At 39.5% G+C, this 21,349-nt stretch overlaps 2 protein-coding genes across 4 annotated transcripts; one reads left to right on the forward strand and one right to left on the reverse strand.

Annotated features, from left to right (window-relative positions):
* Positions 1-508: 508 nt before the first annotated feature.
* On the reverse strand, positions 509-11,123 carry FASTKD2 (FAST kinase domains 2). Of its 3 annotated transcripts, none has more exons than XM_054278414.1 (12): positions 11,072-11,123; positions 9,711-10,478; positions 9,204-9,307; positions 7,670-7,778; positions 6,192-6,315; positions 4,930-5,069; positions 4,473-4,645; positions 3,921-4,084; positions 3,199-3,417; positions 2,264-2,348; positions 1,091-1,205; positions 509-648 (listed from the first exon to the last, which is right to left on the reverse strand). In XM_054278414.1, exons 2-12 carry the CDS (start codon positions 10,368-10,370, stop codon positions 529-531), a joined length of 2,013 nt encoding a protein of 670 aa, XP_054134389.1. In that variant the 5' UTR covers positions 10,371-10,478; positions 11,072-11,123; the 3' UTR covers positions 509-528. The 3 variants fall into 3 exon arrangements, with proteins under 3 accessions (XP_054134389.1, XP_054134390.1, XP_054134388.1); XM_054278415.1 differs by lacking the exon at positions 11,072-11,123 and adding an exon at positions 10,690-10,751; XM_054278413.1 differs by lacking the exon at positions 11,072-11,123 and having other exon boundaries at positions 9,711-10,773.
* Positions 11,124-11,738: 615 nt separating this feature from the next.
* On the forward strand, positions 11,739-19,873 carry MDH1B (malate dehydrogenase 1B; the record flags this gene model as incomplete). Its single annotated transcript, XM_054278127.1, has 8 exons — positions 11,739-11,888; positions 12,822-12,956; positions 13,106-13,248; positions 13,967-14,469; positions 15,409-15,550; positions 16,513-16,676; positions 17,816-17,955; positions 18,684-19,873. Coding segments are annotated over 8 exons (1,434 nt in total), but the record flags the coding sequence as incomplete, so codon positions are not given.
* Between the last annotated feature and the right edge of the window lie 1,476 nt (positions 19,874-21,349).

A 21,349-nucleotide genomic window follows, 5' to 3' on the forward strand; every position in this document is an offset into this window, starting at 1 on the left:
GAAAACTAAGCAAGATTGATTTTTTCAGAAAGTTTCCACATGACTGGATCTTTTAATACACCACTTAGGCGTAGTTATTTACTGATTTACCATGTCTAGTTCTGCATAAAGAACTACATAGTTGAGAGGAAATCCTCCTAGTGCCTAGCTGTGAACTAGGTTGCAACAGCACTTGAAACAGTTAAACTTACATCTTTTCCCAGGATAAGCTCTAGAAAAGAGAGAAATTTAACTAGGAGCATGCAGGAGGGGAAGCAAAGTACAGATTAATCTAAGACACTGTAACAGCAATAGATGTAAGGATGCTCTCTGGATCAATTATTTCCTTCCATCAAATAAAATCAGCTCCCACCTCACAAAAGAGAGCCCCGACTATCAGCAGGCAGCGTTCATTTCACAACCATTTCTTACTCAGTAATATGGTGGAGCAGGTAGTTGTATATAAAACTATTTATCTCTTCTGTTAAAATCCTTACAGAAATTACACAAGAAAAAGAGAAATCAGGAGACACAAAACTGTTAGTTATTTTAATTATTATTCTGCACAGTTGCTTCAGAAAAAGAGAAAGCATCTTCTGAATAAATTTTTCTTTTCAAAAACTCAACTGCATCTTCATTTTTCATTTCCTGAAACTTCTTGTTCTGGATCTGTAAGAAATTAAAAGGACAGGGTACATTATTTCTATTGTCCAAACTACCCTGCCCTACAAACCAAGTGCTCAGCAATGAGAAAGCCACAGGAAGCTGTAATCTAAAAACAAGTTCACTTGAATCATTGTGTCTATAAAAATCAGGGAAATAAGCCAAAGACACATAGGTTTCTCAGGTACAAAGCAATTTGTGGCTTGAATTTTTTTCCCCTTAACTAATAGTCTACTGATAATGGTAAGTAGTAGCTTGTCTTTTAGAGTTCCTCTCTCTTTTCTCCCTAGTGACAGAACCACTACCCTCTAACTAGGAATTATACACAATTACCACTGTGGAGAAAGCCCACCATTCCTGGTGAAGCTTCATGCTTTGTAGAACAAGGCCTGATCTACCAATCACCATGCTGCTAACAGAAACAGGGACAGGGCAGGGCTCTTCTCACCAGAATCACATGATAGCCCAGTTTATTTAGATGCCTCTTCTTCATTGCCAGCTTCCCCTGGGGGTGTGTTGTACCCAGACAGAAGGAAGACACAGGAGCAAACAGAAAAGCCAACCTGCAGCCAAGGAAAGTAGGGAAGACTTCACTGTAAACATGCAAAATAATAATTTATAAGACAATGATTCAATGATGTCCATTAGCACTGCAGAATATACATGTGTCCTTCTGATAGGCAAAAGTATGAGGACTGCACAAATTTCATTATCTTCTTCTTTCTTCCAGTTTAAGTAATTTAGACTCTTTTCTTCCATGAGCTTCACACAAGCACACAAGCACCAGCATCTACCTAAATACTACAGCAGAATTAGGTACTTAGATCTCCACTTCTCCCACAACGAGAAGGAAATAGATCATCCAACATTCTCCATCAATTTGACAGGTTCTGCATTTACTTTGATCCTTTGTTAATGACATTCATAATCAGTCACTTCCTGCCATAATAACCTATTTGGAAGGGTGAATGTGGTGGTTTGACCAGGAAGAAGTGGGAAAGCTGAATGCCTTGGAACACTGAGTTTCTGTTACACAGTTCACCAGCTCTCCTTTAATCAAAAAGCAAACAGTACAAAATACATTGCTGTGCAGTGATCCAGCACATAAATGTTAAGCATTACCCAATTCTGCTTAAGCATTACTTAAATGACATATGTCCTGCTTCAGTTACTGAGAGGTCAGTCTTCTACAAGATTAAATTAATCACCTAAAATGTGGACATCATGATCCTTTTTATTCAAATTATATTTCAGTATCTGAATTAACTGACATAACATATCATTGAGATGCAAATTTTTGAGAATTGAGAGAGTATCTGAATATTTAATTGGACAAACACTTTAAAAAAAATTGCTACCTGCATTCATTACAAGAGTATCAGATCACTGTGATGTTTCCTGCCTCTTTCTCTGAAATGTTAAGTGCTAGCCTCTGTTAGAAGAGGTATGGATGAACTGTTGCTCTGCACTGGCATGGCAACTTTTGGATATTCTGGTGAGCACAAATAACAACTGAGCCACCTACTTTACTTCTGCAAATCAGTGAACCAAAGAGGTAACTGGACAGGATACATGCAAATAAAACTAGCAGGCTAGAAAAAATACGCAGTAAAAAAACCACCTCTGAACACGTGAGTCAGGATGATCATCTGTTGCAGTTATGGGGAGCACCTTCTTTCTGTCTGAATCCATTCTGATTTCAAAATCTGAAAACAAAACAACAAAACATTTAACTCTGCAAGAGGTTAAAATTAATGTTGCCATTTGAACCGATTAATTGTTCAAATTGTTTTCAAATGAACAGCTCATTTGAAAAAGTAAATAGACACCATCACTGGTCTACTGGTCTGTTTCTAATTGCTGTTCTCTAATAATTGAATTATTATTGATAGCTTTCCCTCCCTGCAATGAATATAGAGCTATAGCTTGCCCATCTCAAGAAAAAAAATATTTGTTTCTGGAAACTGCAGATTTAACCTTATAGAGTGAAATCATTATTTAAAGAAACTACTCTTGATCGCAGTCTGTCATGCCTACTCAGATTTTCCCGCAATCCAATTCCTCATTAGAAATATTTAGGAATACAAAACCAAAAGAAGTCATATCCCATTTTAGAAATGAAAGTAGAGCCTACATCTTAGCCAGAACTCCTGAGAAGAAACAAAAGAACAAAAGAGAAGAAAAGAGAAAATAAGGCAGCTGCTGTTTGGCTTTCTTTCTAACATAATTTGGTACTAACATGTCAACTCTGTCAAAGTTGGCCACATTGGATTTATGTACAATTAACATGTGCTTGCTGATGCCTGAAAAATAATTCCAAAACAGCCTTTGTAAACAAGAGAAATCATAAAAGTTTTAATAAATTGACTTAAAAACTTTAATAGAGGCATCCTTAGAAGTAGATTCACCAATCAATGACATAATTTGTTAAATTACTGTATCTTCAAAGTGTTAAACTTTTAATCACTTGCACCCTATTCAAATTTATTTCCATCTCATCATTTTGAGGATTATTAATCTGTATTAAAATAATATGACATTAATATCACTTCATACCAATATGATATCTGTATGGCAGCTGAACATTTTGCAGAAACATGTTCTCATCTCCCAGAAGTTCTATCAGTGCCTCCTGAGCCTTTCTGAGATTAAGAGATACTAATGAGGACATATTCTCAGTCGGCACAAAGGCAGGCTTTGTGAAAGAAGGGCTGTCAAGTTCCATACACGTTTTCACACAGCGAAGCATCATTGTGTTTTGTTCCTTAGGATCATCTGAAAAAGGATACAAAAATTATTACATGCAATATATTATCCCACAGAATTTTTCATTTAATTATCATTTATAGTCTGTTCTAGCATAGCAAAATCCACTTGACTAGTCTAATAGCTGTACAAAATTGTAATGTGGAAACTAAATTCTCCTACAAACCATTCCAAGGTCCTCACTGCAGCTCAGAGCAGTCCAAATCCCATTTTTACTCATGTCTCCAGGTACTAAAGTTAATTTGCAATGGTTAAGACTGCCTATGTTTAAATGCACACCTACTGTTAAACTGTTGCCACCATGGGGCCCAAGACAATAAGCTTGATTCCCTAGAGCACACCCACATCACTCAGACGACCATCACTACATTAGCTTTGTCTTGAGGACTTCAAATTTAATATTAATCATGCTTGTGTTCTTTAATTTCTAATCTGCTAATACAATTACAACAAATTACATACACAGGCAGACATCCTGTTTAAAACAAGAACATGACAAAGTAAGGTCTGACCTGCCAGTTTAAGTTCATCCTTGCTGTCCTTTTGCAGCAGCTCATCAAGGGCACGCTGGGGAAGATATCCTAAGATGCCCAGTGAATACACTGCCTTCAGCAGCTCTATGTTGGAAATCTGAGGCAGACACTTGTTCAAGCAGCTATGAAGAATCTCAAAAAACCTTTTCCAAAAGGAGAAGAAAAGTATCTAAGTACACGAATAAGGCTACATGAAGTATGTATTTCTAACAAAAACACAACTTAGAAATCTTTATTATCTTGTATTACGGTATTTTGTGTTATCTAACATTAGTGTTTGATTCTTACTTTGAGGAAACAGCTACCTATGAACAAATTTAGTAGCCTGGTCAGTCTAGAACCTGTTTAGTCTTTCAGTTAGAGAAAAAAAATAATATTTAGAAAAAATATGAAAAGACACAGCAATTTACTTTACAGATGAATGAAAGAGGATTATGAGCTCTTTCACAAATAAAATTAAATACTAGAGGCCATGCATTACTCTGTAATGACTATGTAACATATTATCAGGCACTCCAAATGAAAACTTACAGATGCTTTTGGACTCTGGGAACATGGTTGAGTCGTGAATACACTCGAAGAACAGTCAAAAGGTTTTTCAAGTTAAGGAAATCAGGGTCTTCTGTCACCTTCTCAGCAAAAATATCCAGCAACTCAGTAGGCTGAAAGCCAAGTGTCTCACAGGAAGAGAGAAACAGGATAATCTAAAAGAAAAGATAGTTTTATAAGTCAAAAAAAACCCAATGAAGTTGATCCTACCTGTTGATTTCATAGAAGACATTTTAAATGAAAGCAAATTTTTCAAAATTTTTGTTTCTTTACTTATCAATAAATAGAACAGCATTTAAAAAATGTAACAGTTTCATCAGATTGGTATTCATAAACATTTGTTCTCCAAAGATCAAGGACAAACATGAAGAAAGGTAAGATGGAAGCATCAAATACTCTATTAGTATTGCTATAAATTATTTGGTCTCAAAAAATTTACCTGTCTTTTGTCCCAAAGGTAGGCAGTAGAATGAACATAGTCTGCTAATGCTGAAAACAGTTTCACATTACGGTACTGGACAATGTGACAAGCTTCCAGAATGAGAATTAACTGCCGAAATGGAACATCATGGACATTTTCTGCAACAGAAGATCAATGAAGGACAAATTATAAAAAGCAATGGGAGCTGTAGGTTGGAGACATTGAGACATTGCAGGAACAGTTTGGTTAAGGGGTGGAGGAAGGGAAAAATATGATAAGAAACTGTGGAAGACTCTGGCTAGATAGGCAAAGCTCAAATGAGCTTTAAAACACATTAAAAAACTGAGAGACAGAAGAAAGCAAACTGAGCCAGAATCAAGCTACAATACATCAATCATCAAAAGGGAACAAATTAACAAAATAAGTAAGAAGATTGTGTTTCCAGGATGTCTTCTGTTCCGGGATTTTTGATTTTCAGCATGCACTAAAAAAATGCTGAAGAAAGTCACTGCTCCCTCTGTGTATGCCACCTGGCCTATGTGCTGAGTGTGGTGGAAGTCCTATGGGAGAAGGCAGGATGTGCAATTAAACATTGTGCCCTAACATATATGAATGACCAGGACAAATAAAAACTGTACAAGCAGCCTCAACACTTCTGGGTAATTTCTATTAAGAATGCTATTTTGCTACTTTCATGCTTTTTGAGACACAAATTCTTATGTATTTTAAGCATGAATCAACACATACTGACCACATATACTTAAGCAATGTATTGGAAAGGTACAGAGAGAGGTGAAAGCATTAGCTTTCATTTAATATTTTTGTGGGATACAGCATGAGGCTATTAAGCAGTACTCAATAATTAAATCCAGTAATCAAGGAAACGCTATTTTCCCTTTAGTTTACCAACTAATTACACTAAGTCACCAATCCATCCTGTAAGTTGCCAATTTCCAATTCAGATTTGTTATAAAATTTTATTTGAAATCTCTTTTCCTTGCTAAATTAAATTCTTTTTCTTAAATATGTGTACAGAAAAAAATTAAAGAAAAATATGTAAGTCAGATAAATGTTAAGAGCTGACAAGAGCTATTTGCTTTTATTATTGATCAGTAATTTTCTGTCCTGCTGCTTGTCAAATGGCTCCACATAACTAAAATATCCTGTAAAACAAAGACGTTTCCTGAGTTTTAAAGGAAATCAGAAAAGGGAGATGAGACAATAATTAGGAAGAATTTGGTATAAGGAAGGGAAATTTAATTAACATATTTTTTTCTTACCCTGGATCTTTTTACTGCAGGGATTCAGGATTGGAAGGGAACAGTAATTCATTGCAGCAAGAGCCAAAAACATACGCAGTGCATTCGGAAAAGTCAAACCATCTATTTCTCTCAGAACTGCCATCTAAAGTGAACCAGAGTTTATTAAATCCTTCATTCTTCAGGTATATTATCATTGCTTTCTGGTGAAGACATTATCACCAAAACTTTCCCAAAGTCCTTAGTTCAGATTTATAGGAAAGAAAAAGAAGCAAAAACCAGTAAAAGCATATAATAACTACTGTCAATTTCTTAATACACAATTATAGCAGGTCAAGTGCTCCAGAAATGTGTCACTACACAAGTTCCCAGCAATTTGCCTTTATAAGGTTATTTTAAAAGAAAAAAGCCTCATTAAAGGTAATTTCCAAATACGGTGAGTATACATCTTCTACCAACTTTTAAGAAAGAAGCAGAAATAAAATAGACACAGTTAACTTAAAAGTTCATAGCAGTCCAATTATGGGTTTGCATGTGCATGAAAACTGTAAGACTCCAAAGTGATTTAACAGTATGTGAGTGGCCTGTATTTTACATAAACACCCAGCTATGAAAGCGGACTGAGGCAAAGTGAGTCAGCTCTGATGCCAGAAAGGAGATTTCATTTATCAAATTGATAATGACATTGATATAAATGACAGTAAAAATGAAACTACAAATTATATTGACTGTTAAAATACAGTATTTTCACTCACTGTATACATATCAGAGGTTAAATACAAAATGCATCTATAAGAAATTGCCCTGTAAAAAAATAGCACCCTGTGGGCTCAGAATATTACGTGCTTTCTGTAGTTAACAAGTGCAAATGTTATTTTCCTCTCAGTTTTATGATGTTTCATGAATGCTATTAAAACCTCTGATGTCAGAACCCTACAGTTATGTGATGAAAACCCCAGTAGGCCCTGTTTGAAAGAAGGTTTCCAAAAGGGTTTTTAAATCAGGAGACAAATCCCAGCAACCCTGCCATAATACCTACAGCCTGCTCCCAGCCATTGTATTTCCCAGGGGACCTACCACATACACAGGAAAGCAATACCATGAGCTTGGGGAGTTCTGGCATCTCACTGCCTGCAGTCCTCCTGCCCTGTACAGTTACTGGACTCAGCCTCATCACAGACCACTTTCCTGTCACCTACTTCAGCCACAGGCTGGGCAAGGGAACCAGGAAACAGCCTGTGAGCGCTTCTATGAAACACCATGTGGCCACTCAAAGAGGTGAGGGCACTGCTGTTTTACTGCCTCAATTTGTTTTATTACCAGCCTCCAAATATAAGTTCCTCCTACAGATATAGCTGGACTCTGATGCATATGGCAAATACAGTTACCTTTCTATTACATTTTCTCTTTCAGTGCCTGCAAAGAACCATACACAATTCATAAACTATGCAAGAGCAGAGGCTTTGTGGGAGTAAAAATGAGCCTCCAACTAACTTTACCTCTAATTTCTTTTTCAGAAAAATTGGAGCATCTTTTCCCAGGCATTTCATCAGGTTTTGCAGAATAAAGATGTCTCTGATGCTTGAAATGCGCTGCTCCACTAGTAACCTGATGGAGAAACACACACAAGAGCTCTCCTCATTTCAGCACAAACAGGTAAGTACCCTCATTTTCTTCACTGATGTAGCCCCCAAGTGAAAGCTGTAATTCCTTGCTCTTCTCCCATCTTCCTTTTTTTGAAATGCTGACAAGTCTACATGACATAGCTGCGACACAGATATTTTACACATGGAACCAATTCTAAATGCTATCTTAGTGTTAATCCTGATAGATGAATTGTTGTTGCTGATACACTTAACAGCAGGGACACCTGAGCTGACTCCACAAGCAACAGTGCAAATATGAGTGCTGTTATGCCTCAAGGAATTAACAACCTTCTGCAGAAAAAGAAAATTGCACATTTTTATCTTTAAATCATCAATGCACAGGCAAGTTCTGAAACAGACAGGAAACTCAGGAATGGACACAGACAACAACTGGATGCAAGTGAGGAACAAAACCAAACAAACAGTGCTGTGGGCTGAACAGGAGATAACACAGAGATTGTCTGCACAAGATGAAGATGCACCCCTAGCACCTCCTCTTCTGGCTCAGTGTGTGGCATTGTAATTGTTAGGTCTGAACCACCCTTAAATATACCCGTACAGGTAAACATACCTACAAAAATATTAAGTGTCACTTTCTAAGGCAGTGCACTGCCCTGAAACTCATCCCTGCAAATGCGGCAGAGCTCCAGACATCAGGACAGAAAAGTGTAGATGGCACTCCTGCTTTCCACCAACTTTTAAGAACTGTGTACCTGTGCTTCCAGGAGAACTGGTTTTTGGGTATCACATGCACTTTCTCAAAGCAGAACATGATACAGGGTCAAAAGTAATAATCCATGGCAAGTTTTGTGATAGCCTCAGTAAAATCAATCTCATGGGAAAGAGCATTTCTGGTTGCACACATAAATCACACAGGCCCAGAAAAAAAAGCCAAAGAAGTTATTCTGATAAATCACTACACAGAGGGCTTGCTGGACACAACTAGTCTTCATCAAAGTTTTCAATTACTAAAATGCAAGAAAATATTCCCAGGCTGCTAAACAATGCTTTTCATCATGAAAAATCAGACAGGTCCCTAAGTAAAATGGTGTCATTATCTCCTGTCTGCATACAGATGAAAAAGGGATAGATATGTGAAGGGACTTGATCAACATCACAAAAAAACTGCACTTGTGGAGCTGCAGTCAGAACACAGTCCCCTGCGACCAGTCTAGCACCCTTTACCACTGGAAGCCCTCCTCCTTGAAACTGCAAAGACAGTGCCAAAATTCACTCTCCAACACAGCTCTAATGTCATGGGATCATTTAAATCCTAAAACCACAGAACATATTTTGTGTGCAGACATAACCCTGGATGATTTCTAACAGACAAGCATTTCAACAACATTTAAATATGAAGAACATGTGAAAGATATATTTTTCTCACTGTAATCCAGCTTGAAGAGCGCTCACATTCTTGTCTTTATCCATTCCTGCTAAAGTAGTTGCCAAAACTGAGATACATCGGTTATCAAGTTGATTGAGCTTCTCCTGTTAAAAGTTTTGACAATGTCGGATTATTTCAAACCAGTAAAAGTTTCAGAAAAGAAAAACTGACTACTTTTAATCTGTAACTGCAATTTTCTTTCCCCTCCTGAAAAGTCAATTTACAAGCTTTAGTTCTACAGAACCCACAAGGTCTCACATCAGTCAAACTCAGTTGACTTGGAAGAGGTAATGATTTGTGAGATTTCTGCTCTCTTTTAAATCCGAAATCAGGCAGTGGTTTCAAAAGTTAAAGAAATTAGAAGCACAAATGAATTATGGGAACTGTTTCCATGGACCATCAGACTAAACCAGGGATGTAACCCAACTCTCACTGATGCTGCACAGCTTCCCAGAATTACCCGCTGGTCATTCATCCCAAACTGAGGAGCAGGGTTTTCCCACGTACCTGGCACACCCTCACCAGGGTCTGGAGCAGAAGCGTGTTCTGCGGCACGCCGAGGTTCACCAGGGCGTGCAGGCTGAACACCAGGTCCCCGCGCGTCATCCTGCGCGCGTCGCGCAGCAGCTGCTGGCACAGCTTCGCGAAAGCCGGGTGCTCGAAGATCAGCTGCCTCTCGTAGCGCTGCTGCTCCTCCGACAGGTTCTTGTAGAGCCTCCAGGCCATGGTCAGAGCGTTCGTGTAGTGCTTGATGGAAACAGCCGCCTCTGCAGCCAGGTCCAGCGCGTCGCAAGGACAGGAGCACTTCCGGAGGCTGGTAAAGAATGGGTCACTGTGATCCACTGCACGCTTCGCTTTGAGGCTCCCAGCATCATCCAACTTTTCAACTTCCAAGGAGCTCTGGGAAGCCTTCTCGCTCACCAAAGCCTCTGCACCTGTGCTATAAACATCTGTCTTTTGAGATACAAATCGAAGAGACGATCCATGCAGAGAAGGCAAAATATTTAAAAGTAATTTCCTGAAGTTCACATTTCCTAAGGGATCCCTGTATCTGCCAATCCACAAAATGTGTTTTCTTGTTGTGGCTGAAGATTTGGGAGTGAGCATGGAACTGTACCTATGCACACATCTGACAGTATTTAACAAATAACTTATTTTATTATTCATTTCTGCTAATGTCTCATGAACAGATTTGAAACGCCAACTCAAAGTAAGGAATCCGATGACATTCTACCGGTGGAAACAGTCCTGGAGAAACTGCACAAGATCACACATCTGTAGAAACAATTAAAAATTAAGGATTAGTTACCAGACTTTCAACTCCCCCGGTTTCAATTGCCAAATCTGCACAGTTTTACAGGAAGGGAGAAGATTTGGTAAAAGACCCCCGGAAAATGATTTGCAGAGAGGCTTTTATTTGGTCTCCTACATTTCAGTCAAACATCTCAGCACAAGGGCAGCTCTTGCTTCCTCCTTGCTGCTCTACCTGCCAGCTCTGCCGGGAAGCAGAGTCTTTTCCTTAAGGACCTTTCCCCAAGCACACGCGTCTCCCGCCAGGGCTCTGGAGGGTCCCTGCAGACTTTCAGCAGCGGGTAACGGGATCCCACCCGCCAGCCTGCCCCAGCCTGCCTGCCATCTCACGGGACAGCCGCCCTCCCGGCACACCCGCGGGCGCTCGCTCTCCCGGTGCCGGGGAGAAGCCGCTGGCTTTCGGGATCACTTCCCGCTGGCCCTGGGGGCGCTGCCCAGCGGGGCGGGACAGTACACGGGGACAGAGGTCTTTCAGCGGCTCCGCAGCGGCTCGGAGCCCGCCGCAGGAACGGCGGCGCTGGCGCCGGGCAGGGCCGGGGCTCCCGCGGCCGCGTTACCTCGCACGCGCACCGCCGTGACACTGGGCCCGGCGCGCCGCCACCTCCCGGCGGGCCGCGCGGCACGGACGGCGCGGGCCGAGGGACAAACTGCCGCGGCGCGAGGCGCGTTGCTGAGCAACGCCAAAGCGACCGTTGGAGGGCGGCGCGCGCATGGCCAAGTTCGTGGTGGCGGGTGAGGGGAGAGCCGGGAGCCGGGGGGACTGCGGCGGCGGCGGCGGCGGCACTACTTGTACCGGGAGCCGGGCGGCTGCACCGGCGGCGGCGGCACTTGTACCGGGAGCCGGGCAGGGCAGCTCCGGCAGCGGCACCTTGTACCGGGAGCCGGGCGGGGCAGCTCCGGCAGCGGCACCTTGTACCGGGAGCCGGGCAGGGCAGCTCTCCATGCTTGCAGCAGTGGCCCTGTCTGCGGGTTCACCCCCGTGCCCCTTTGCGGCTCTCCGGGAGCCGTGTCCGCACGGAGCGCAGCCTCAGGCGGTCCCGGGTCAGCGCTCCCCCTCATCCCGCCGGTGAGGCGTCAGCATCTCTGCTGCTGTGCCCCCAGGAGTGGCCTCCTCGGCCCCTTGGACGCTGGCTCGGGAATGTTTTTCACCTGCAGAATTACTCTTCCTTAGCTAGCTCGCAATAAACAATGTTTGGTCTTTTAAGCCCGTATCAGTGACTGACAAAACCATGCAATTGTGCTGCTGTTGCTGTGTTTGCAGGTAAGGCAAACTGCCCTTACTATGCCAAAGCTGAACTCCTGGCTGACTATCTCCAGACTAACTTGCCCAACTTCAGGGTTCACAAGATTACTCAGCACCCTGACGAGTGGGAGGTAAGAGATTGTAAATCAAGTAGCTGGTAGGTGCTCCAGTGCTCTACAAACCAAGAAATGTGCTTATCTGCAGTATGTTTCTTCTTCTCCTGTATAAGTGGTTTGCTCTGTAGATAGAGGTGCTGCAGAAGCATCTCTGGCTGTGAGAGCCAGGCAGAGGAAAGGTTACAATGTTTTGAGCAACTGACATCTCTGAGTTTTACTACAGAAAATGGGCGCTAAGTGTGGACCAGCCTCAACTCTATTATGTCAATAAAAAGTTCAAGGTGGTTTTACTTGCTTGCTTGGTTTTCTGGGGTATTTTTAAAGTACAAATGGCCGTTCAGCCTGTAAATCTTTTGCTCACTGTGATTACATATACCTTCAGAGTTCTTTCTTGTCAAGAGCCTTTGTGGCATTCAAGGGCTTTGAATTACAGTGGAAGTATCAAGTTAAATATCACATACTTGTTTACAGTGTGGATGGGCCTGTCTGAATATACTTATGTCATAGACCTGCTGCCTATAAGGCTCTGAAAAAAACTGCAGTCTTACTCCATGAAATAGACAGCACTGTGGTATTTATTACCTTGTGTATTTTGCTTTACACCTCCACCAAGTAACTCAAACAGTTAAGTGAGAAGCAATTAACCTCTTCACCTTACTTACCTTCTGTGGCTCAGTAAGAATCCTCAGATTACTCTCTGCTTCACAACATTGCTGTCTTCTGTACCACTAAGACAACTAAGTGAAATCCAGACCTGGAGGTGAGCTATCCCACTGTATCACCATACCTTGCTTTGTGTTATTCCTGCATTTTGTACCCACTGGGAATTAAATTCTGAAGCACCTTGTAATTAAATAATGAGAGGAAATAGTAAGAAATGCTTGTAGTTGTAATGTTTAAATGTTATCAAATGTGATGTATTAAAACATCTGGTGGGGATGTCATCAGCAGTGGCTTCATGACATTTGTGAAACAAATGGATGGAAACACAGACAGTCTCCTATCATTTGGAGAGAACTGTTGGACCGTGGAGGGAAGGGTCAGCTTCTGGGAGGACTGAATGATTTTCTGGAATATGCTCAGGTAATAAGCTGCCTTTAATACTGTAAGCCCATGTTGTACAACATTGTTGTTCCTTTTTCCTCCTTCAAACATAAAATAAAGCAATTGTTAATGTTACCTTGATGGGTTTGGACTGCCATTTGCTTAGTGATCATCCTTTTTGTTCTTAGAAGTATTATGGCATCACTTCAATGATGCTGAGTGAGGAGATGTTAGCCATTGCTGAGGAGAACCTGCAGGCACATCTTGAAATTGTAAAAGAGGATGAAGAGATTAAAAGTCTTATCAATCCTATGCAGATCTGGATTACCAGGTGAGAGTGAAGAGAGTGTCTGTGAACTTTTACTCTGTTCAGAAGAATGCACTTTTTCCTATCACATATAACAGGTGTAACCATCTGAAGTTAATCACAAATCCCTGTAATTCCATGAATTGACTTGGTTCTGCACCCTCACTATTAGTATTTAACTTAGCAATTAGTATATGACTTAGAAACAATTTATGGTTTTGTTATGTTCTACACCAGTTCAAAATGAGGGGTATGAACAGGCATCATTTGGACCTCAGATCAGTTTAGGGAAAAACAAGTATAAGCTAGAAATAAGCAAGAAATTGTCCAGCAAAAGAAGCTAGAAATTTTATGGTGCAGCTATCTTGCATTAAATGTTGTTGGAAATATTAGAGAAGGTAAAGAGCAGGTCTTTACTTATAGAAATTCCTATATTTCTAGTGGTCCTAATAGAGCACCTTAAAAAATTGTGGTTCTATAAAGACATAAATTTTAAGTGGTGGCATTGACTGAAATGCACAGGATGGAGAAGACTTCAAATGAAAGGCTTCAGGAATGAAAGGAGGACCCAACTCTTAATTCTTAACCTGTTAAAATGACAAAAGGAGCAGTAAAGGGTACAAGCTAATGGATCTTTTAAGTGTAATCTAGTACAAAATAAACACCTTTGTGTTTATGTAATACTTCCAAGCAAGCAGTGGTTCATTGTTAACTGTAACTTTTCTACATGCTCTCTTACCAGTGCATCAGCTCCAATCTGTTATCATCTGATCCCACTGTTGGCAAATGGAGAAGTGTTTGGGGTGACCACAGAAATCAGTATCCATCTGCTTGACACCGAGCAGTTTAGGGAAATGCTTCACGGTATGGTAATGGAAGCTGAAGACATGGCATTCCCACTTCTCCGCAGTATTTCAGAGCACACAAAAACAGATCAGGCTTTTATTGATGCTGATGTTATCATTGTTCTTGATGATGTCCTCTTAAACCTTGAAGTCCAATCCCTTGAGAACTACATCAGAGAAGTGAGTGAGATCTGCCAAGTGTATGCCCCCTTGATTGAGAAGAATGCCAAGAGTGAGGTCAAAGTCATTTCATCAGGAAAAACCTTTGCAAACCTTAAGGCAACAATGTTAAGGATGTATGGCCCATCCATTAAGCCTGAAAATATAATTGCCATTTCAACATCCTGGGAAAGTGCAGCTAAAGCCATGCTGGCCAGGAAGCTGAATATGAACACAGCAGGTGAATGTTTATTTAGCATTTGGGGAATTCAGTGCACCTTCAAGAGTATATATTTAATTCCAGAACACAGTTGATGTGCATGCAGAAATGCACAGTGGTGCACCCACTGAATTTCTTGGCTGTACAGAATGCCAGAGTCTTTGCTAGCTCTGAGATGCAGCCCTGCCACTCTGGTGTGTATTTCATGCTGGAAATATGCTAAGGAAGACAATTGTTTTGCAGATTGGGAACTAGGACTTCAAGACTGCATTTGCACTCTGTAGTTCATTGTTGTTTTGGAGCTGTGAATAAACATGACAACATACTGCTGTGCAGATAATGAGAGTAAAGTAGAACTGTGTTGTAGTATTATTTTGAGGTTAATTAACTTCCATTTTCAGGTCAATTGTTATAGCTTTGTTTTATTTGCACAGTTCTGCACTGCATAGCAAAGGGGTGCTCTGACAGTTGCTCAGCATCAGGATTCTGTGAGTGTTGCATGGCTAGAACTGGTCATTGATGAAAAGTCTAGATATTTTGGAGCCAATAAAATAGAAAAGCAAGTTAAGAGACTGAATAGTCTATCAACAGGTTATTTGAGAGAATCCTTTTGCACCAAAGCAGGTAGTTTTTTTAATGATAGTTTTTTACTGTTTTTATATTTGTTTTTAGAGGATTTTAAAAGAAACGTAGCTGTATGTTTGCAATATGATTTGACTGTTTTAAGAGTTAAAGATTTACTAGATTTTTTCTATTATTTACAGTAACATGATATAAATTAAAGCTTCTTTTTCAGCTTGTGATGAGGTTTCATATGTTAGGGAGAACTTGGTTGCATTTTTCAGGTCAAATAATTTATGCTACCAAGGCAGGGCACAGATTTGAATAATTAATTTTGAAAAGGATTTATGAAGCCCATTTTTCTGAAAGTATTTGTCTTTTCACTTTCCTTTGTTGCAGGAGTTAAAGATGTGATTGTTTGGGGCAATATTACTGGGTCTAACTACATTGATTTGTCACATGCAAAACTTTATGGATATGAATGTGCTATTCGGGGCCCTCCTAATTTTCAACGTCCTTTGTTGAATATGATTTATGATAGGTACAGTACAGATTTATTTCTTTCAAGTAAAATTAAATAATTGCTTTTAATCCATGCTTATCTGGATTGTCTAATAAAACATCAAGAAATGTTTTTGTTTTCAAGATTTGTCCTTACTGATTGGCACTGTACATAAAGGAAAACACAAGTTGAAGTACTCCATCTGCAAAAGAAGTTGGGTAGATCCTAGTGCTGTGCTGTTGCACTCTCCTGCCAACTCTGTTTATAACTGTATTTTTCCTACATTTTAAATGGGTTTCTCTTATATCATGAGCAGTTTATAAGAAGTGATAGAAGTCCAGGTAGTGATTTAAATGTCTAGTTTGCATGAAGGAACTTTGAAATAGTATTAAACAGATTTCTGAACCTGAATTACATGGAATAGGCCTGAGCATTCTAATGTTGTCAGTTTCCCAAAACAGATGATTTGGTAATATATGTGAAAAGGATACCTAGCAAGTAGATAGCTTCCTGTGGAAGGAACAGTAGCAGAGAAAGGGTGGGTGCAGTGAGAGGGCAGCTGATGTTACAGGCACCCAGGCCTGGCTGTCTGGAGCTCCCACTCTGGTCTAGACTTAGCATTTACTGGAGAGCAGACATTTCTATGTTCTAGGCTTGTACTGACCCTCACACAGGTAGACTGGTTTGTGGCTGGGTTCTTACAGAAGACAGTAATATATAAATTACATATAAAATATTAAATTACATATAAATTATAAATTACAACAATAATAGAGGTTAAGACTTGAGTAAATGGCCTTACTTTCACAGCACTTGTAACTTGTTAAGCTACTTTTTGTTAGACTTTTTTCTCTGTGTAAAAATGCCTTGCTTTCAGCAGTGATGTTTGAGTAAGTTTTGACTTTTCTTTCCTCAGGTTTAGTTCTTTTTTCTTTGGAAAACTACTCTTCCTGCAGTCATCTTAGTTTGTCATGCTTTTTCTCTCCATGTTTTGTTGGCAGCGAGTGGATCCACTCAGAGCTGGTGTCGGCACAGAGCACGCTGAGGTCCCGGGTGTCCCGTTGCAAGGGAATGTTACCTGCTCATGCTGTAGCTACGGTGCTGCGGTACTGGTACCATGGCTCTCCTTCTGAGGAGATCATTTCTGTGGGAATACTTAGTGAAGGTACAGCTGGTTTTGCTTCACATGTTCTCTTGTAGCTTTGCCCTGCATATAATAGCTTTTCCCCATCTATAATGTTATTTTTAATCAATATTTTTCATTTAATAAAATCTTGTAAAACAAATCGTGTGAGGCTAAGAGTTTGTTTCATCATAAGAACTTCCAAATCTAACAGAGCTTGTGATAATGCTCACTTTTCAGAGGCATCTCTTAGGTTAATGTTGTCTTTTTGCAAATGATCTCTTAGTCTTTTTGTTTAAATGCTTTTCTGATGTATGTGTTTTGTGCAAGAACTCTTTATAATTCTTAGAGCCTAGGCTATGAAAGTGTGTTCTTCTTGTGTCATTATATAAACCAATTAATGGAATATTTCACAACAGCCATTTAACCCTTATGAAATCAATAATTTTTCCCCTTTTTTAAGATGTACAACTGACACACAATTGTGTTATTACAACACAGGAAAGACACCTGTTGGAGATGGTCCAAAGGAGGGCCTCATAAAATGATCACAGGGATGAATGCCTCTCTTATGAAAACAGGCTGAGAGAGCTGAGGTTTTTCAGCCTGGAAAAGAAAAGGCTCTGGAGAAGAAAAGGTTCTGGAGAGACCTTATAGCACCTTCCAGTGCTTAAAAGTTCTTCTAAGGAAAATGGGGACAAATTTTTTAGCAGGACCTGTTGCAATAGAGAGGGGGCAATGGATTTAAAGTGAAGGAGGGTCAATTTAGATTAGATATAATTAAGTTTTTTTACAATTAATGTGATAAGACAGTGGAACAAGCTGCCCAGAGAGGTGGGAGACGTCTCAACCCTGGAAACATTCAAGGTCAACTAGGATGGGGCTCAGATACATTTGAAGATGTCCCTGCCCGTGGCAGGAGGGTTGAACTAGAGACCTCTAAAGGTCTCTTGCAGCCCAAACCCATCTGATGCTATAATTCATGCACATCTAACTAAAGTACAAAGTTACAGTAAAAGGGACATTATTTTTTGAACTGTAGATTGAAAAAGGCAGTCTCCATTTATAATGAGATCTTACAGTTGTAGACTTTTGCAAGTCTGTAGGACTTAGTGTTGACACTGGTGAGGATGTAATCCGGAATGTAATCCGTTTTGTCCTTTTTCCCCCCTCTTCTTCAGGTCAGTTTTGCATTCCTGAAGGAATTATCTTCTCTATGCCAGTGAGGCTCCAGAATGGTAACTGGGAAGCCATGACAGAACTAGAAATTAATGAAACCACCCAAAAAGTTCTATGGCGCTTAGCCCACGAGCTGGTTCAGGTGAGGGTTACTTGAGTCTCGTGTATGCCCATTCTGCCACCTATGGGCACGTTGTGATACAACTTTGAGCACAGACCTGTAAGTGTTAGATGTACAAACTGTACACATGCACTTAGGCATGGTAAAGACTGGGTATTTATAAGTGTAAGGTAAGGTTTGTGTATTGAAATGAACAGACAACTGTTCTGCCCAAAAGGAGATGATAAAATAAGTTTACCTATGTACATGTTGAATTTGCACCCCAAAGTTCTGCAGGCTTTGTGCAAAACAGGAATATTTCATTTAATGCTTCTACATTCTATGTTGATTTTGCTTATATGGTATTCAGAGTATTTCTATGCTAGCATACATATCTTTTGGCATATTTATGGCTGTGACTTTGCATGAATGAAGGCCAGACCTTACTAGAATTAGGGATTTTTCAGAAAATACAAAATCCTTGAGTACTATTTTCATAATGAACTTCTTGTCACTTAGTAAGACAAAAATAATTTATTTGTACTATTGAAATTTTTAAAAATACTGGTCCCAAACTCTACATTCCAGCTTTAATCAGGTTCTGTGATCTTCAGTACTCTACATTCCAGCTTTAATCAGGTTCTGTGATCTTCAGTCATACTAGTAATTTGTAAGGATTACTTTGTTTTAACATATTTTAAGTTTGTGCGAGAAATTAGTGCAGATTAAAAGAATGGGTGGTATTAAAATATGCTTTTTCTTCCATTTAGGAAAAGCTCGTTGCACTAAAGGAAATAAATGAAATGCATCCATATGAAGCAGAATGAAAACTCCACGTCTTCTCCCACATGTTTCTCTACTGCTTTTCATATCATTTTGCTTTTCAAGTTTTGTTCTCGTTCATCAAAAGAAGAACAGATAAACACTAAATCATGTTTTAGTTTTGTTTTTTCACTTTTCTCTCTATTTTCAGGTTGTGAAATTCCTGCTCTTTTCCAATGTTCTCACAATTTCTTTCTAATTTTCATTTCTACAGACCTTTTCCCTGCTTTGTTTTCTTTCTCCCTTCCTTCAGATTCTTCCCAGAATTTTATATCAGCCTATTCTTTACTATGAGCTGTTCTTCGCCATTAAGGACGAGTTGAAGAATGGGGAAACTATTCCGAGTTAGATACCCAGAGCCTCTACTGAGCACAAAACCTTTTGGTTTTCCATGGTTGGTTTTTGGGAAAGGACTAAAGACACAGTAGGACATTCTTCGTGAATGCAGGATTTAATTATTTGGCTAACCATGACCTTGTTTAACCCAGACAGGGAATTCCCAATGACATAAGAGTGTCATTCTCTGTCTACTCTCTACCTGTATGGCACTGCTGTTCTGTAGAGCTGTCCTGTTCCTCTTGTGTCAGCATGCAATGCTAAGCAGAGGCCTGAACACTGCTAGCAGCAATGTGCTTAGTTGTGGCCTTCTCCTGTGATATCAGTATCAGGTGTTCAAGTATTCCCAAAGTGCCCTGCTTTATCTCCTTGCATGTGGAAGTATTTTAGGAGGCTAGCAAAAATAGCTCATGTTTTGCCTTTTTTTTTAAACAGAAATGGAAACCTTACCTACTGGGTCACTTTAGCTAGAGTTTTCTGGAGAAAAAAATGCTGGAAATTCTCATATTAAATAAGGTTTCCATTGCCCAAAAGAGCAAACTAGAAAGAAAGTCTAAGCATTGCTGTAGCTTTTGCAGTATTTTCCTCCTTAAAAAAATCTGGGAAATCTCTAGGTGGAAAAAAATTTCAAAACCGGCATGAATGTAACATTTTTAACCTGTAGATCAAAGTAAAATTTCTACTGATTTTAATGAGTCTAAGATTTCATTTGCATCTAACCATGTGGTTTTTTTCAGACCAATAAACTATTGCAAAAACATAGTTTAATGCCTAAAATGTTCATATGAAAATTTTGAGGACTGTCACATACAGTGAGTAGAAGTTTTTGTAATTACAAATATTTTTTTCAGAGGTACTGAAACACAGTGTTTTTGTAATAAAATATCTTCTTAGGAAAATTTGATTTTTAAACAAAAATTATGTTTATACATCTCCTTAGTGACAAGTTCATCTTTGTTTCCATGTTTTTCTTATTTATTTAATGAGTTTCAAGAGAATACTCGTGTTTTAAGTCAAACATAATTAAATTCTTGTTTTAACGGAATTGTTCAGGAACCACTTTTACTTGCATCTTTGGTGTCTTAAATGATGAAGATTGTGTTAATGATGTTCCTGTACTTGCTAATTTTTTATCAGATATGTTTAAAACAAAATAGAAAGCTTCCTGTTCTTTGAATCAGTTACATATAGTTGCAATAAATTCATTATTTCTGTTCAAGCTCTGAATAGGGGCAGACTTCTTATATGAGGAAACTAAGATAATTTACTGTCTGATTAGGACAGGACTGGGAGGGGTGTCTTGCTGGTCTTAGAAAGAGGAGCTCAGAGAGCTGGAGTATCACAAGTGGTCTGGAAGAATCTGGGATTCTATGCAAAGTGTATATGGGAGAAGCAACATTTAGAGGAATTGAGATATTATTGTAAGTATCTTCATGGAATAGTTCACATGGAAATTGTAGAGGTAGGTGTTGTAAAAAGACTTGAAGAGAAGTGTTAGGAACCATTCATTTCATGGGAAGTAGTCCCCAGGGAATTAATTTCCAGTAGTGTATGCACAGAAGATTGGCTGAGTTTCTGAGGAGCATCTGGAGGCAGCTGTCTCAGGAGAAAATAGCAGGGAGGGATGCTACCAGTCCAGTAGTCTCTACAAACTACCTGTGTTTTCTATAATTCATTTTCCAAGATAGAAAAGTTAGCTTCTCTAATATGTATTTACATTTGGGCTTTTTCTATATGAATAGGCTTTAGCAATCTTAGTCTTTGAATTCCTTTATTCTGCCAGTGGAGATAGTTCAAACAACCTGCAGGTCAAGCACTAGCAGTGCACAGCTGTTAATGAGAGGGAAAATACCTTTTTCTGCTATATATAAGTAGACCTATCTGACTTCTGAGTCACCAGCTGAAAACCTCTCTTCTCAGACAGCGGGAGCAGAAAGAAAAAGCTGCTTGGGATGGCTTGTGTATCCTAAATTATTCTAACTGGATTTGCAGGGGAATTCAGGTCTTTTCTCATGAAGCATAAGTGAAGTGAAGCATAAGTTTTTTTCCTAGCTTTTTTTAGGAGGAAAAGAAAGAAAAAAATAATAGGAAAGCTAAAATATGGTAACATATTCAACGTTGGTTACAGCTATAAAACAGCAATTGACTTAGTCATCAGTACGTTTGGGTTTTCTGTAAGTAATAAGCAATTTCTGGGACACATTTTTTCCCAAGTCCCTAAGTCATGTTATGTATGCAGGATATTCATGGTATCGATGACTCTTTCTACCTGGCTGTT

This window comes from Melozone crissalis, unplaced genomic scaffold, assembly GCF_028551555.1.
Source record: "Melozone crissalis strain CALT ecotype California unplaced genomic scaffold, PUWL_Pcris_2 ptg000023l_1, whole genome shotgun sequence".
NCBI lineage: Eukaryota > Metazoa > Chordata > Aves > Passeriformes > Passerellidae > Melozone > Melozone crissalis.

Coding starts and splice junctions, on each gene's coding strand:
- FASTKD2 (XM_054278414.1), bottom strand. CDS start 10,370: ATGAATAATAAAATAAGTTATTTGTTAAATACTGTCAGATGTGTGCAT. Junction 5,070..6,191: donor CTGCAGTAAAAAGATCCAGG/GTAAGAAAAAAA, acceptor CTTCTGTTGCAG/AAAATGTCCATGATGTTCCA. Junction 3,418..3,920: donor GGATGAACTTAAACTGGCAG/GTCAGACCTTAC, acceptor ATCCTTTTTCAG/ATGATCCTAAGGAACAAAAC.